Source organism: Lineus longissimus, chromosome 13 (assembly GCF_910592395.1).
Source record: "Lineus longissimus chromosome 13, tnLinLong1.2, whole genome shotgun sequence".
Classification (NCBI taxonomy): domain Eukaryota; kingdom Metazoa; phylum Nemertea; class Pilidiophora; order Heteronemertea; family Lineidae; genus Lineus; species Lineus longissimus.
Window position 1 is genome coordinate 16,501,515 of NC_088320.1, and position 16,561 is coordinate 16,518,075.

Below are 16,561 nucleotides of genomic sequence, written 5' to 3' on the forward strand. Positions count from 1 at the left end.
TCTACACCAGAGCATTTCGGGAATTCATATAATGCGTATTTACACAATTTCAAATTTTCAAATTTTCAAATTTCAAATAATTTTCAAATTACAAATCATTTTAGGAACAGCATGCCTTTAACACGTATAAAAAAGGAATAGAAGAATCTCAGCCAAATGGTGAAATGCTAATCCAATACCTTCCCATGAAACACTGCCACCACTTTCATGACAGCTCCCAAGAGTTACTGCTGGATGATGGCGGCATCAACTGGCAGGTTCTATGGTTCATTTCTCAGCTTTATTACCGACCGGTGTTTAAATCAGACGCTAGAAATTACACGTTCCACCCCATAAGGCGGGGAACATTGGCTTACTTGGCGATTGCCAGAGTAGAAATCCTGGTATTGCACTCGAGTTTCCTTTGAAATGTGATTTATACATCGTACAGGATTCAACACAGTAGAACCTCTCTATTAAGGACACCCTCGTGACTGACATGAGTTGTCCTTAATAGAGAGGTGTCCTGATAAGAGTGGTCAAATTGAATGGAAATGACTAATTTGGAACCAAAACTAGTGTCCTCAATAGAGAGGTTGTCCTTAATAGAGAGGTGTCCGCTAAGGGAGGTTCCACTGTATTCTGTCCTCTATTCATTCTGATCACACTGCAATAACCACCGCAGAGAAGCAATCATTGTCGCATGCAATTAAAGTTGCAGGTAGCTCAGTAGATTTTGGTAAATCGCTCTTTGCTGGGTGCTGTTAGGCCCTCATAAACGAGAGATCTTTCTTCCAGAGAACTGCAACAATTATCGCAACCAGATAAAAAATCTCTTCTCTTCACCCAGAACACGCAGAGCACGATGATAAGCCAACCAGCTGCCCTGCGGTGGTCGATGTGTTCATCTCAGATTCAAATGCTGAAGTCATGTTGTTGATAATAAACAAATTCCTGAGCATCCAAACACACTGAATCTTTTTATTGAGTCAAGGGTAAATCTCATCAACACTGGCTCATGGGCCGTAATTACAGCATATGAGCGTACCTCAGCATCGCATGACACCTGTTTAGTTTTAAGGAGCCCTCGCCAGATTTCTTGATCATTATATCAAGAATCGAGAGAAATACTGCCAGGACACCATCCTGTCACAAAGCTCTAGGGTCTGTGGTGGATCATCCTTATACTGCCAGGACACCACCCTGTCACAAAGCTCTAGGGTCTGTGGTGGATCACCCTTATACTGCCAGGACACCACCCTGCCACAAAGCTCTAGGGTCTGTGGTGGATCATCCTTACTGCCAGGACACCACCCTGTCACAAAGCTCTAGGGTCTGTGGTGGATCACCCTTATACTGCCAGAGGACACCACCCTGTCACAAAGCTCTAGGGTCTGTGGTGGATCATCCTTACTGCCAGGACACCACCCTGTCACAAAGCTCTAGGGTCTGTGGTGGATCATCCTTAGTCAGCTGACTTTGTTACCGATCTTTTGAAAACGTATTTTCCAATGATCTTCTCATAAACATGACGACTGAATATTCTGAACCGTACCCTGAAGTACATGAACATTCACCTGAGCAGCCAACATGCCTGACTCCAGGTAAACTCATCATGTCCTTGTGAGAGGTATGTTCAGCAGAGCCAGAGTAAGGTCTGCAGCTCCATGGGTTCATGTACCCAGGGATGCTGCCCAACTCTATGATCCCTGGGGTGGGTGGTCGGCAAGATAGATCTACAAGTGCTGCCACCTGATGATGATATATAACTAATGATGCCACGACATTGCGGTAACTTGGACTGACCACAGGATCCACATTTTTGGCTAGAACCTGAAATCCTAAAACATGAGTGAATGCCAATATCAAGGGTGGGATTCAGTTCTTACTCTAGTCTAAGTCCTCCAGAGAACAGACTTCTGTTTTGGGCATTCACGCTCTGGTTTTTCTGATGGACATTTTCACCTGGCCAGGGAAGAGCCCTACCATGCAGTCCCTTTAACAGCCACCATTCTATACCACAACCTACATGTATGTACGCAGTCCCTTTAACAGCCACCATTCTATACCACAACCTACATGTATGTACGCAGTCCCTTTAACAGCCACCATTCTATACCACAACCTACATGTATGTACGCAGTCCCTTTAGTAGCCCCCATCGAACACATTATTACAAAGTACTTATGCATAGCTCTCAGACATCATCTTTTGTAGAAAACTAATTATTTTATGGGCATAAATTGAAGTGGTGTCAAATTAGTGAGAGTCTTGGAGTTAGTAGCCTAAAGTACAATGTATCTGATCGACTTTGCCAAGTATGTCTGAAAAGTAAGGCAGTACGTTAGCCCAACAGAGTCCTTATATGTCCTTCTAATTTCAGAGTATTTGGGCCAACTTTAAAACCAAATCGCAAAATGGATGTTTACTTAATATGGGTTTTCTATCAGAAAATCAGGCTAAAACTCGCCTTTTTGCTAAGAATCAAGGAAACTTCATTCCCAGGACCTTGACACCTGCCGAAACATGGGTACACTTTCAACAAACATGTTTTGCCAAAAAAAAACTTGACCAGGAATGAATGACAAGTTTGTCGCTTGACTGAAGAAAGGCTTGGTGCATTCACGATGATCACGATTATTGAGTTGAACGCTTGGGACGTTTTGATAAATGTCGTATCCCCTTAAAGTCAGCGAGAGAAACAGACTGTAATTGGTCACCAGCGATGGCGTCAAAGAAAGGCTGACCTTTCACGACTTTTAGCCAGGACTAACGGCCTAATTCAAAAGGGAAGCAGTTTTTTTCATAAAGGGATATTTTGCCCGAGCAGTGGTGGCATCATTCCTACTAGTCCAGGCTAGAGGGAAATTCCCTTTAGCTCAGTCCGCAGAGTGATGGCCTTATACACCAGTGGTCCTGGGTTCAATCCCTAGTAGTGTTTTCCCTTTGTGACACCAATTTTAGGAGAAGGTTAAATAGAACTATAAATGGAAAGTATCGCAGAAAAAGATGACTTCGGGAAGGAAGACATTTCAAGAGCGCCAAAGCAAACAAAAAGGCACAAACACAATTGTCTGTTTTCTCTGTGATCTCTAATAGCCCTGCTTACTTGTAGCTACACACACTGCACCCAACCGACATGGCATTCAACACAGAAATGACAGAGCCAAGCATGAGAGACCCAACCGCTGCAGATATCTACTCACTATGGCACAGACCCCGCGAGTTTTTCGATGACGTGCTGGCCGCGATTTCATTGCAGTCTCGTCAGTACTCTAATTATCCAGATAACGATAATTAGCCAATTGTCACTAATTACCATCTCTTTTGTCCGTCAAGTTATTGCATATAGGATGCAAACTTGGTACATCCATTCAAGACATTGGATTTACAAATTGCATAGCATACATATCATGCATATGATATCATGCCATTGTACCACACTTCCTATCCAGCATGTCATGATATATAACTTACCCAGTAGGGAAAGGCCCTCAATCATCATGATCATGTCATTTGAAAGACAATCTCTCCAATGAGCAACGGTTGGTCAAATGAGAGACTACAGTAGAACCTCCCTTAGCTGACAACTCTCTATTAAGGACACCCTCTCTATTAAGGACACTAGTTTTGGTCCCAAATTGGGTGTTTCCATTCAATTTGACCTCTATAATCAGGACAACTCCCTATCAAGGACAGTACTTGTCAGTCCCCAGGGTGTCCTTAATAGAGAGGTTCTATTTATGCAACCATTTGTACCTCTCAAGGGAATTGTGGTTGTGAAAACCAATGGTGCCCAATAGATAATATGTCACTTTCCAAAAAGACTGCGTTACAGGGCCTAAAGCAGTCCATCACAGACTGCACCCCATGCACAGATATGGATCCAGTGGGGCACCCCATGCACAGAGATGGATCCAGTGGGGCACCCCATGCAGAGATGGATCCAGTGGGGCACCCCATGCACAGAGATGAATCCAGTGGGGCACCCCATGCACAGAGATGGATCCAGTGGGGCACCCCATGCACAGAGATGAATCCAGTGGGGCACCCCATGCATAGAGATGGATCCAGTGGGGCACCCCATGCACAGAGATGGATCCAGTGGGGCACCCCATGCAGAGATGGATCCAGTGGGGCACCCCATGCACGGAGATGGATCCAGTGGGGCACCCCATGCAGAGAGATGGATCCAGTGGGGCACCCATGAACAGAGATGGATCCAGCGGGGCACCCCATGCACAGAGATTGATCCAGTGGGGCACCCATGAACAGAGATGGATCCAGTGGGGCACCCATGCACAGAGATGGATCCAGTGGGGCACCCCATGCACAGAGGTGGATCCAGTGGGGCGCCCCATGCACAGAGATGGAACCAGTGGGGCACCCTTATTTTAGAAACTCTTTCAGACTAACCAGGACTTGAGTGATGAGCAACGCTTTCACTTCCTGGACCCACTCCTGTTCCACATGGTACCCCCCCCCCCCCTTACGTACTAACACAACCAGTCAGAGCATGCAGCTGATCCTCTTCCTTGGCCAAGTACGAATGGAAGGCCTCTGCACACTTTCACCCACTAGGGTTGCTTGGGTATGGATTCAAGTTGAACACAATCATACGGCACTGTACGATATGTTACATCTCAACAAAGGAGGCATAAGAAAATAAGAGAAAGGTGTATATATGTACAGTATTGCATGCTACCTGGATGTGTTATGACTGGCATGTAATTGATTGTCAGCCAATAATCCCCCCCCCCTCATGAAAAACTGCTCTGAAACTGTAGACGATTTAGACTAGATCCATGTAAAACAACAAACACATCAAGAAATGTATTTAAGAATTGCTGAGTACTCATTTAAAATTACAAATCATCCAACTTTAAGCAATTTGGGAAATCTTTACAAGGTGGAATAATATTTATTGATTATGGTACATTTCTGGCCTAAGTATATTTGGCCGAGTGTCCTGAAAACTTCCAACCTCAGTAAGTTAAATTTATAAAACAACTAGAAGATAACGACAAGGGAAAAGTTGGCCATCCAGGTTTTGCAAATGTCAATTTATGTTTGGTGATTTCGTTTTCTTTATCTTTTTTAAAAGTCATGATGCGACTATCACTTGACCTATGACTTCATCTTGAGTGAACAACTCAGGAAATGGATGATAATGGTCCTTGACCTGATGGAACTGTCCCATATTCTGATGCTTTTATCTATGTAAAAGTTAGGGGGGGGTCTCTCCTGATGGTAATGCATCTTTGTTTGCAAAGAATGATGTGAGCGGGGCAAATAGATCGCAATAACCCTCAATACATCGCAAACAGGGCCTACAGCACGACTCCTCCGTACACAGTGAGGTAGTACTAGTAAGTATCAAGTGAAATGCCCTGATATTATGCCTGCATTATTCATTAAGTCAAAGGGCCAACTTTAAAAGCAACATGCCACACCCACGCACGATATAGCCCCCTTAATTTTCAACTCTACTCTCGGCCGTGTCTGTCAGGGTCACTCATCTATCAGTCTTAAGACTTACCGGTAGGTCTACCTCTTTCCCGAAAAATCAAGTTGCAGGAAGGGATGTGTATAATGCCAGCAAAAGGCCTAAAAGGGTGGGGATTCGATATTTTCGAACCCGCTGCACCATGCTGGAGGGGCCAGGGCCAGGGGTCTATCAAACTCGGCCTCATGCACTATGCAAACTCAGGGAAGGTGAACAACAATTCAACCACCCCCCACCCCCCCCCCCCCCCTCCATGAAATCAGCAATATAAACGATCAGATTTTTTATCAGTCTATCATTATGCAAACTGTCTACATTTACAATGACACACACTGTACATTGTGTACACAATACCTGTATACAATGTATGTGCATACTCAGACAGTGGCCACCACCGGCAATGTTCAAACCAAGATTTTACAAAATCTACTCACCAGATCTGCAAGTCGCCATATTTCTTACATAGATCCGAGACTTGGCTTCCTAAGGTATCATTTGCCAGAAGATCAGATGCACAAATTCGGAGAAATATTTAACATTTGATGATGATTAGGGTTGAAAAGAATCAATATTTACTCCATGTTGACTGACTGCTCGCTCCGTTTTGGCGATATGGGGAACTAGAATTGCGGTTGATTCGCTCCCTGACCATATTCGCCCCCAGTCGTTTCGCTCCAAATCGAAGTCGTTTCGCTCAGGATATCTTTGGTTTGTAGGAAGAAAGGACCGTCTATCTTTGGTTTAGAGTAAGAAGGGACCGTCTATCTTTGGTTTAGATGAAAAAAGGACAGTATATCTTTGGTTTGAAGGAAGAAGGGCAGTCTATCTTTGGTTTGAAGGAAGAAGGGACCCGACCGTCTATCTTTGGTTTGAAGGAAGAAAGGACAGTATATCTTGGGTTTGAAGAAGAAAGGACAGTATATCTTTGGTTTGAAGGAAGAAGGGACAGTCTATCTTTGGTTTGAAGGAAGAAAGGACAGTATATCTTGGGTTTGGAGAAGAAAGGACAGTCTATCTTTGGTTTGGAGGAAGAAAGGACGGTCTATCTTTGGTTTGGAGGAAGAAAGGACAGTATATCTTTGGTTTGGAGAAGAAAGGACAGTCTATCTTTGGTTTGAAGGAAGAAAGGACAGTCTATCTTTGGTTTGGAGGAAGAAAGGACAGTCTATCTTTGGTTTGAAGGAAGAAAGGACAGTATATCTTTGGTTTGAAGGAAGAAAGGACAGTCTATCTTTGGTTTGGAGGAAGAAGGGACCGCCTATCTTTGGTTTGAAGGAAGAACGGACCGTCTATCTTCGGTTTGGAGGAAGAAAGGATAGCCTTCCTTTGGTTTGGAGGTAGGAAGGAAGAAACTACATATAGTAGTCATACGAGTGACTTTTATTCTAAGAAATACTCCATCTCCGGAACTTTAACACTAGACAAAGAAGAGTCACCGGGCCCACCTTAATGGTGAATATTCATGACCCTAGCCACAGCCTACTATAGAGCAAGGCCAATCAGTCATACCTGGTCAAATAGCAGAAGTTGAGGTCTAGGACTACAGCTGGTCAGTTTCAATTACAACCTTCTTTTGTCTTATTTCATGCATCAAAAAACCAGAAATAAGCAGGTTATAATTGTGACTCATGGCAAATATTAATTGTCTGATTCAGGGTGGAGTTATCTTGCGTTATTGTTATGAAGATGGAGTATGTCATTCCTTCATATCTGTAAGATGTGACGATTGACTCCGTTCTATGAGACGTCATCCAATTTAAATTGCAGATCAAATCAAAAACAGAACTTGAAGTTAAAATTTCAAATGGACCTGAATGGCGTATGCCTTTAATGATCAGCTAATACGATAACTGCACAAATATAAGTACAGAGCGAATCATGAAAAAATCTTTTGGGTCAACCCTGTTTCTAGGTAATAGCACATGTACAATTATTCATAATATGACTGTCTGTAAGGATAATATAACCTGGAGTCCAGGTTTGACATTATTCATCCCAGTGGTAATCATCGTCTTCAACATCAATATCATAGTTCTCTTCCCCATTGTGGCCCCCGACATCTACATCCCCATTGTGGTCCTCTTCAGCACTTTTCCCCGAAACATCCCCCGTTTGTTCAACGCCCGTAAGACTTTCACTCATCACGCCTTCACACGGCTGACGAAAATCATCCAACCTCTCCTGGTCAGCCAAAATTTCCTCTGCCATGTTTTTATCAATTGTCTCAACATTGGACAGCTTTTTGCTGCCCAAACCATTTTGATTAGGACTAGAATTCAAAACAGCACCATTCACAACACCAGATTCGGACTGGCCACTTTCACCTTTTACGTTATTTGTAACGGAATGTCCTGGATTTTCAAAATCAAGGGAAATATCTGTCCCTTCCAGAACTGACGACATCTGACTACTCACTGTTTCTATTTGACTAGCAGACGCATCACAGTTCTCAGTTGGCATCTCATTATCACTTATCCCATTGTGGGCCTCAACTGATCCTCCCTTTCTGGTGCCCCCCTCTCCATCATTTGTAACAATATCAGAGTCATCAGCATCAGATGGTACAGTAACGCCTGCTACAGGTATACTTGGAAGGTCGGCTTTATCTTCTACCGGTGACAGCAACGAATCGGCCCGATGCACATCAGCAGTGACACACACTTTGTTCTCGTTATGACCCGTGTAATAGGTCACGTTATCGTCGTCATCGTGATCAAACGCATTCGACTCCAAAACCGCCATTGCAACTGGTGACAATAACTTGGTATTGACGGCAGATGTCATCGGGTCGCTGCGGACAAAATCTATCTTGAATTTACTTGTGTCGTTGGACCTTGTTTCGCCTGATCGGGCACTGCTGAGAGATGTGAAGGAGCCAGCCATCGGGATCATACTGGAAGTGTCATCCAAGAGGACACCGGCTGCTGAGAGCTCAGACAGGAGACTGCGGCTATCTGAGAGGAGGCTGCGATTGTCTGCGAGGCCGTGAGCAGTGGAGAGTTCGTTGGAAGCGGTACTTAGCCTGAAAGAACCAAGACACATTTAAATGACCACCAGAAAAAGAAACAAAACAAGTTTAAAGGACCACCTGACAAATCAGTAACATTACATTGTGAGCACTTGGGAATGGGTTCAAAGAATGGAAGTAATACATTGAGGGTTCTCTAAAGTCTTAATGCTAGATCCATGATTTTGAAGATAACCACACCATATGACTGGCCTGTCTTCTTCAATTCAATTCTCGGAGCCGTTTTAGGTTTGCTAAAAATGATATCTAAAATGAGACACCAACCTATCTGCCTCGCCCTGTGCTCTCGTTCTCAGCGGTGACTTCTGTACCTCATGGTAATTGATCGCCTCCATCGATGGCTCTCGGATGATTGGTGGCGGCTCCTGGTGGTGGTGGTGCCGTAAGTATTCTTTCAACTGCCACGCCAATTTAAGTTGGTCCTGTTTGGCGATTGCCCTGAAAAGATCGAATGATACAGAGCTCTACTGGCCATTGCAGTTTGCAATCTTTTCATGCCAATTCTTGAACTAAAAGTGCACGATACGCAAGCAATTTTTATGGCAAAGTGATCATTGCATGTGTGATGAGTGATACAAAAACTACTTATCTGCAGGTAACATCAGTTGTTAAACTTAAAGTGTTTTGCGATTTTTATCGCAGCAATGTGCAATAATTGTAGCTATGATGAGAGATGAACACTGAAAAATATCACTTTTTGCAGACATTATTGCGAATTACATTACATGATGTAATATTGATATGGATACGTAAGTGATATTGAGATGTTTCATGTGGGTGTGATTACTGCTTACAGTTGGGCTTGGAGTTCTATTATCACAGATTCTAGTTGCTGGCGATCACGTTTATTCTCCGTTTCCATATTATTAAACGTTTGTACAAGTTTGGTTCGTTGTGCTTGGACATCTTCCAGCTGGTCCTGACGAAGTCTCACAAGTTCTTCTAGATAACCCTGCAAGAATTGTTTTTAAACGCAAGTTATTTTGACCGTCATAACAATTCTAGCAACAGATTTATTCAATCTGATGACTGATACCTGATCTGACGGCATGATAATGACCAGGGATAACGAGCACCCCAGGGTTGTACCCATACCCGCACTGGAAGCCCGCTGATAACAAGCTGGGGGTTAATGGAGTCAGGAAGTAACGGCCTTTCCAACCACTCACCCCAGGGTTGTACCCATACCCGCACTGGAAGCCCGCTGATAACAAGCTGGGGGTTAATGGAGTCAGGAAGTAACGGCCTTTCCAACCACTCACCCCAGGGTTGTACCCATACCCGCATTCGAAGCCCGCTGATAACAAGCTGGGGGTTAATGGAGTGGGGGAGTAACAGCCTTTCCAACCACTCACCCCAGGGTTGTACCCATACCCGCATTCGAATCCCGCTGATAACAAGCTGGGGGTTAATGGAGTCAGGAAGTAACGGCCTTTCCAACCACTCACCCCAGGGTTGTACCCATACCCGCATTCGAATCCCGCTGATAACAAGCTGGGGGTTAATGGAGTCAGGAAGTAACGGCCTTTCCAACCACTCACCCCAGGGTTGTACCCATACCCGCACTGGAAGCCCGCTGATAACAAGCTGGGGGTTAATGGAGTCAGGAAGTAACGGCCTTTCCAACCACTCACCCCAGGGTTGTACCCATACCCGCACTGGAAGCCCGCTGATAACAAGCTGGGGGTTAATGGAGTCGGGGAGTAACGGCCTTTCCAACCACTCACCCCAGGGTTGCACCCATACCCGCACTGGAAGCCCGCTGATAACAAGCTGGGGGTTAATGGAGTCAGGAAGTAACTGCCTTTCCAACCACTCACTCCAGGGTTGTACCCATACCCGCACTGGAATCCCGCTGATAACAAGCTGGGGGTTAATGGAGTCAGGAAGTAACGGCCTTTCCAACCACTCACCCCAGGGTTGTACCCATACCCGCATTCGAATCCCGCTGATAACAAGCTGGGGGTTAATGGAGTGGGGGAGTAACAGCCTTTCCAACCACTCACCCCAGGGTTGTACCCATACCCGCATTCGAATCCCGCTGATAACAAGCTGGGGGTTAATGGAGTGGGGGAGTAACGGCCTTTCCAACCACTCACCCCAGGGTTGTACCCATACCCGCATTCGAAGCCCGGATTTGAATCTGGTTCATTAGCAGTATTGCGGCTCACCTTTTGTTCACAGACACCTTTATATTTCGTTTCCATCTTGAGATATTTGGTGCGTAGTGAGTCCTCGTCCATGGCCATCATGTCCTCACTCAAGATGCTGCTGCTGCTGTTGGAGTTACTCAACTCATGGAGCTCCTTCCTATCACTGTGGATGCTCTCCGCGCTGGAAATAATCAACTGAAACATTTCATCGAGAATTTTAAAAACTTTTGCAATAAAAACAATTTCTAAGGGTTTTTTAAATTGCTGTTTGCATAATGAAAAACTCATGGGTTAACACTTAAAGAAAGCAAAATTTGTGACCGTATTCGATAACTGGGATTGGATTTGGTGCATAAATTTGAGAGATATCGAATATAGTAAGTTTTGACATTGAAACACAGGCAAGAGTGTCCGTCCACAGATAGTTGACAGTCCATGGACGTTCCGTCCACGGAGGTTCATGGACGTTCCGTCCACGGAGGTTCATGGACGTTCCGTCCACGGAGGTTCATGGACGTTCCGTCCACGGAGGTTCATGGACGTTCCGTCCACGGAGGTTCATGGACGTTCCGTCCACGGAGGTTCATGGACGTTCCGTCCACGGAGGTTCATGGACGTTCCGTCCACGGAGGTTCATGGACGTTCCGTCCACGGAGGTTCATGGACGTTCCGTCCACGGAGGTTCATGGACGTTCTGTCCACGGATTAGTCCCATCAACTATCCATGGACGGACACTTTTGCCTGTATATGAGCAAGACTGTAGTCTGTATGTACCTGATATCTACACCAGGGAAAAAAAATCCCATCCAGGGGACAATTAGAGGGTGTCTTTTCTTGCAATCTCACAATATTTTCACGCACCTACACAGGCAGTGGTCTGGGGTCTAGTGTACAAGGGGGAGTACTGAAAAGCTGGAAAGCTTTGCGCACATACTTAGTGAGAAGCCCATATATCATCATCAACCTGTTCTCACCAAGACATATCTCATCTTATCAAGCCTTTCATCATCAACCTGTTCTCACCAAGACATATCTCATCTTATCAAGCCTTTCATCATCAACCTGTTCTCACCAAGACATATCTCATCTTATCAAGCCTTTCATCATCAACCTGTTCTCACCAAGACATATCTCATCTTATCAAGCCTTTCAAGAGTTTGATGATAACCTAAACTCAGCCTGAGACAGAAAAGACCAATTAGATAGAAAGATGATGACATACCACTGCTGGAACTTTAGGAAAGGACTATAGTCAATGACAGGTAGACCACCAATATCCACGTTCTCCCCCTTAAGGTCGAAGCTGAAGTCCATGGCGTTGAGACCCAGCAGTGCCCCCGTTAACAGGTGGACATCATCTGACAGCATGAGGGCATCTTCAGTGTACGCCGCCCTGGAAAACAGAAGTGCACAAAGTTCAAATATTGTTTGTTAGTGAGACCGGCGGTGGCCAAGTCAGAGCTCGAGGCCCATAATCAGGAGGTCCTGGGTTCGACCCTCAGTCTCAGATTACCACTGTTGGTCTTTGTGACCTTGAGCAAAACACTAAAATCTTGTCAAACCTTAATTGCTGCTGCCTTCGTATAAGACGTATGCTCCTCATGACAGTACGAGGACAACATATGCACTCACTTTGTTAATCTTGTCTGTTTCAGAGCTGTGGAAATATATTCCGACAATCGTTTCTCCATTAGCACAACCTTCAGCCAAGCTCGTCCCTGAAATTAGAAATACAGTTTGTATGTCTGTTGTGGACACCCCTGGGGCTGAGTGACCAGTGCTGTCCTTTGTAGAGAGGTGTCCTGATTACAGAGGCCAATTTGAAAGGAAATGAGAGATTCAGGAACAGAACCAGTGACCCTAATAGAGAGGGTGTCTGTAATAGAAGGGTGTCTGCTAAGAGAGATTCTTCTGTATTCAGCCCAAATGAAATAAACTCCATTCTCGAATTGGCCAGGCCTTTCAATAGCAATTGCATCATTTGAGACACACCCAGCTTACCAGTAGGGTTTTCTTCCCATGATTTCACCGTACTCACACTACACATCCGTTTTTTGAGTAAAAAATTGATCTTATTTTAGAATGATCATGAGACTAACTTGATGTCTGATGTTATTCAAAGTTGTCAGGAGCATATTTGACGATTTTAACCATTAGACAATACTTCAGAAGCTTCACCCCCCCCCTCCCCGCCGAAAAATGTCACTCCTAAATTTGGTTGCACAGACTGTTATACGGTGCATATTTCGCGTCAAGTATAAATGTTACCTTTCCTCGTGGTGTGGTGATGTGCTCTATACTTCTGATGCTAGCTATACAGTTATGAGGCACGGACAAGCAGGCAGTTTTCACATAGTTCCAGAAGCTACGATCATCTTGGGAGTACCATGAGCTGCGTGCTGAAATCATAATAAAATAATTACTTTAGGGAGACTTTGCAAACTTACGACTATGTTTTTAGCAAAAAACATATCGGAAGGAATAATTGAGATTACAATTAAGGGGGTTGGGGGGGGGGGTCACATCCAGTGCTCTGAGTTTAACGTCCAACATCAAAAGTTGTATTGGGGGTCCCCGAGGGAACAGCTGTTTTCATTACACCTAGCTTTGCCTCGAACATATAATGGAGACAGAGAACAGCTCTCTTCAAGCTTCTGTTGATTCAAACAAATGTTGACCCTCATCGCTGAGAATGACGTACGTTTTAATCGGTGTGTTAGAACATGCTCCATGATGTTGCAGAAATTGACAATTTCCGGTGAATTTTCGCCAATGGTGTCAAAGCAGGATCGGTCAATGAGGCCCTTCACCGCAAACCTGTAAAACATGATCATTCTTATTGGTACAAAGTCAAAGGAGTAAAATAAATATACCGTAACTGGCGTAAGTACAGATCTTTGCTATAGGAAACCCTTTCAGGGCTTTGGACTGACAAATGCCGTCTACTATGGACTCGTAATACAACAGAAAGCAAGCCCAACTGACCATGACAGATTTTAATTCAGTTAAGTTAGGGCACGGCAAATCATTGTGCTGCCCTCAAACATTGCTGACCGACCGTAAAAACAATCAATTGTTATTGTGATTGACCTTTTTTTGGCCATGATGGGGATTGTAAACTCGTTCCCATTCATGTGCTGTTCATCATGAATGCATGATTGACGGAATGGATTATCAGGACAGCCTGACGGTGACAATGGGACAGGACAATGTCAATATCTATCAGTGTCACTGAAGTGAAACTGACACAATGCACTGCTGAACACTGATGACACTCACAGTGACAGGAGTCCGAGATTTGTACCCAACCTACCTGCAAACCTGAGCCAAATTCTTCCTCTCCACCGCTATCTGGTGGAGCTGGAAATCTTTACTTTCATTCATATTGTTCAGAGTACATTTACAATGCTAAATAATAGATATATTTGTCACTTGAAAGCGAAACAAAGCTTTGTTTCCTGGTTTTGTAGCAGAAAATGGGAACATTAGCAGTCAGCTGACAGACCCCATTTTGAATAAACTCTCTAAAACTGGGTCAAGCAAATTTGTATAAAATTGGTAATAAAAGAGTAAAAGAATAAAAATTGAAAAATATTTTGATATTTTTGCATGTAATCCAAACTGTTAATGAAAGATTGATAATTAATTTCATGTAAAATATCTTCTTTTTATAAAATATGACCTGACCTAGTTTAGAGATTACTAGGTCAACTTTCTGGGTCAAGTGCAAGAAGAACCCGTATGAACTATCGAACACTGACCCGGGGCTCGGGATTTTAGTGCTCTATTTCAACCGTGATAACACCAACCAAATTCATCATTTTGCCAAAATAACGTGTCGGATAGACCAAACGTATTGTTATCTAGTGATTTGCCAAGTTTTGTTGGTTAGTATTTTTTCTAAATCAAAGCATTCCGCTCCGATTATCGTGTTCGGATTTAGTTTCTTTCTTGAATGACAAGACTGTATCTGAACGTGTACATGATGTACAGTGTGTATAAATCCATGTGTGCAGACCTGTACAATTCAAGCTTTTGTTTACTTTTATAGGCCCACACACATGAGCTGTGGTTTAATGGGCCTAGTTATGTCTCAACTCGATTTATCAGTTGATTAGCCTGGCTGGGGTATACTGGTAGGCCTGGAAAGTGAAACTTCACAGTTTAAGCCACGATCATGCAACACGATTCTAGGTCATTGTCATAAAATAAACCGTAGTGGCATATACAGAGACTCGAGAGAGGACCTCTAACTAGTCCAGAGAGGAAAATGTTTGAATTCAATGCACTACGTACAGTAATGCATACAATTTTTTTCCCTCGGCATCAATGCTGACATTACTGAAAAGAGAAAATCCTGGTTTGGTTTTGAGGTAAAGACCAATAAAAAACAAACTTCCAACCAGTTGTTCACCCTCCAGAACCCCAGCATAACATTTAGAAATGGCCGAAAAGTCTGGTCTTTACTTAAATTCTTGATGTCAGTAGCTAATAACCACGTCTTTTGTCTTACAGGTGGCCTTCGTTTCCCGGACGTAGCCTTACGATATAAACCTGGTGTCGACGGAGCAATCTGGGCGCGAGGCCAATATGGCTGTCAGTCGAGTGCCCACCCCTCCACCCTCGGACATGATCTGTCCCGTCGCTGAGAACTGGTGTTACACCCAGGTAAGTTGATTGGATTATCGACGAGGCCTTGTCTTTATTCTAGTGGTACGGTACAACTTCTCTGTGGCGCACATCTTTGGGACTAGGCATGGGTGTCTGTAGTAGAAAGGTGTCCTTAATAGGGAGGTAATGCGATTATTGTCCAATAAGTGGATTCATTGTCACAGAGAACTGCTGGTTTGAAATTGAGGAGCGGGAAAAGATAACAAAATACATGTAATGTGGGAGTCCAAAGGCAATGGAGGGTGATTGTTAGTTTAAAGGACTTCTTTGGAGCCAATGGAAAATGGCATCACTCTGACTCAGCATAATTCCAGATTTAAAAAAAAGTTCAGATTCCCTGACTTTTTGGGCGAGAATAAAACAGAAGAACAAATATACTGAAGTAAAAAAGCTGCTCACTCCTGACAAATGCTGTCCTCAATAGAGAGTAGTCCTGATTAGAGAGGTCTGGATAGAAATAACCAATTTTGGAACGAAACTATAATAGAGAGGGAGATTCTACTGCACATATATAATACATGGATAGCTAAATAGTATGGCCATTAATAATATTGCAGTGCATTAGTTCATTCTGGGTGCGAGCTTCCCTTGCTGACCTATATGCACCTAGACAGGTGATTTTTAATTTAGACTTGCTAAACTCAACAAAGAAAATGGCAGATGGTTGGTGGGAATCAATAAACATATTTACTGATTTTTTAACGAAGTGGGATACAAAAATGTATGCCTTGCCTTGAATAACATGAATTAGCGCTGGCAGGACACAGTTTTATCATACAAGTAACCAGACTAGTCTGGTTACGCTATTAGCTACAATGTTCAAGCTCATTCTTGCTCATGCAAAATGGTCATGGATACAAAATCATCAGCACTGTCCTTAAAGAAGGACATTATGATAAAATACTGTTAAAAAGTCCTTTGTTTGGACAATGGTGTAACCCAACCGGCCGGGACCCCTAAAATACCCTATAATTGTGTGTCAAGATTGAAAAAAAATTGCAAGAATTAGTTTTTGTGTTGACATTAAATTGTGTAAATAAATGCTCTCAGCCACGGGCCCATCATTCCCATCTCAATGCAGATTGACAACCGTCCATCAAAAAAAATATCCTCGTTGATGTTCATACATAGCAGGTTATAAATCTTATGGTTGACTTGCATCTGACTATGCTGCATACCCCTTTGAAAATGAAAAATATCTTACCTTTCAATAATTCTTAAAC

The 16,561-nt window shown here is 43.6% G+C and overlaps 3 protein-coding genes across 5 annotated transcripts in view; 1 reads left to right on the forward strand and 2 right to left on the reverse strand.

Annotated features, from left to right (window-relative positions):
- The window catches only part of LOC135497775 (N-chimaerin-like), a 47,369-nt gene extending 41,297 nt beyond the window's left edge, over nucleotides 1-6,072 (reverse strand). The window contains exon 1 of the mRNA XM_064787663.1: nucleotides 5,920-6,072. Within this exon, the coding sequence (XP_064643733.1) occupies nucleotides 5,920-5,938 (19 nt within the window). The 5' untranslated portion in view covers nucleotides 5,939-6,072. The remainder of the gene's footprint in view (nucleotides 1-5,919) is intronic.
- LOC135497776 (speckle-type POZ protein-like) overlaps nucleotides 1-16,561 on the forward strand; it is an 87,425-nt gene that overhangs the window by 61,656 nt on the left and 9,208 nt on the right. For 2 of the 3 annotated variants that reach the window (XM_064787665.1, XM_064787666.1), the window contains exon 3: nucleotides 15,183-15,335. In XM_064787665.1, the coding sequence (XP_064643735.1) occupies nucleotides 15,258-15,335 (78 nt within the window). In that variant the 5' untranslated portion in view covers nucleotides 15,183-15,257. Of the gene's footprint in view, nucleotides 1-14,416; nucleotides 14,555-15,182; nucleotides 15,336-16,561 lie in introns of those variants that run through there. The other variant, XM_064787664.1, reaches the window with a different exon arrangement.
- LOC135497799 (RUN domain-containing protein 3B-like) lies at nucleotides 7,284-14,162 on the reverse strand. The gene is made up of 9 exons (XM_064787721.1): nucleotides 13,981-14,162; nucleotides 13,369-13,484; nucleotides 12,936-13,066; nucleotides 12,300-12,385; nucleotides 11,890-12,060; nucleotides 10,685-10,847; nucleotides 9,308-9,465; nucleotides 8,778-8,951; nucleotides 7,284-8,507 (listed from the first exon to the last, which is right to left on the reverse strand). The coding sequence occupies exons 1-9, from the start codon at nucleotides 14,049-14,051 to the stop codon at nucleotides 7,472-7,474; spliced, it is 2,106 nt and encodes a 701-aa protein (XP_064643791.1). The 5' UTR covers nucleotides 14,052-14,162; the 3' UTR covers nucleotides 7,284-7,471.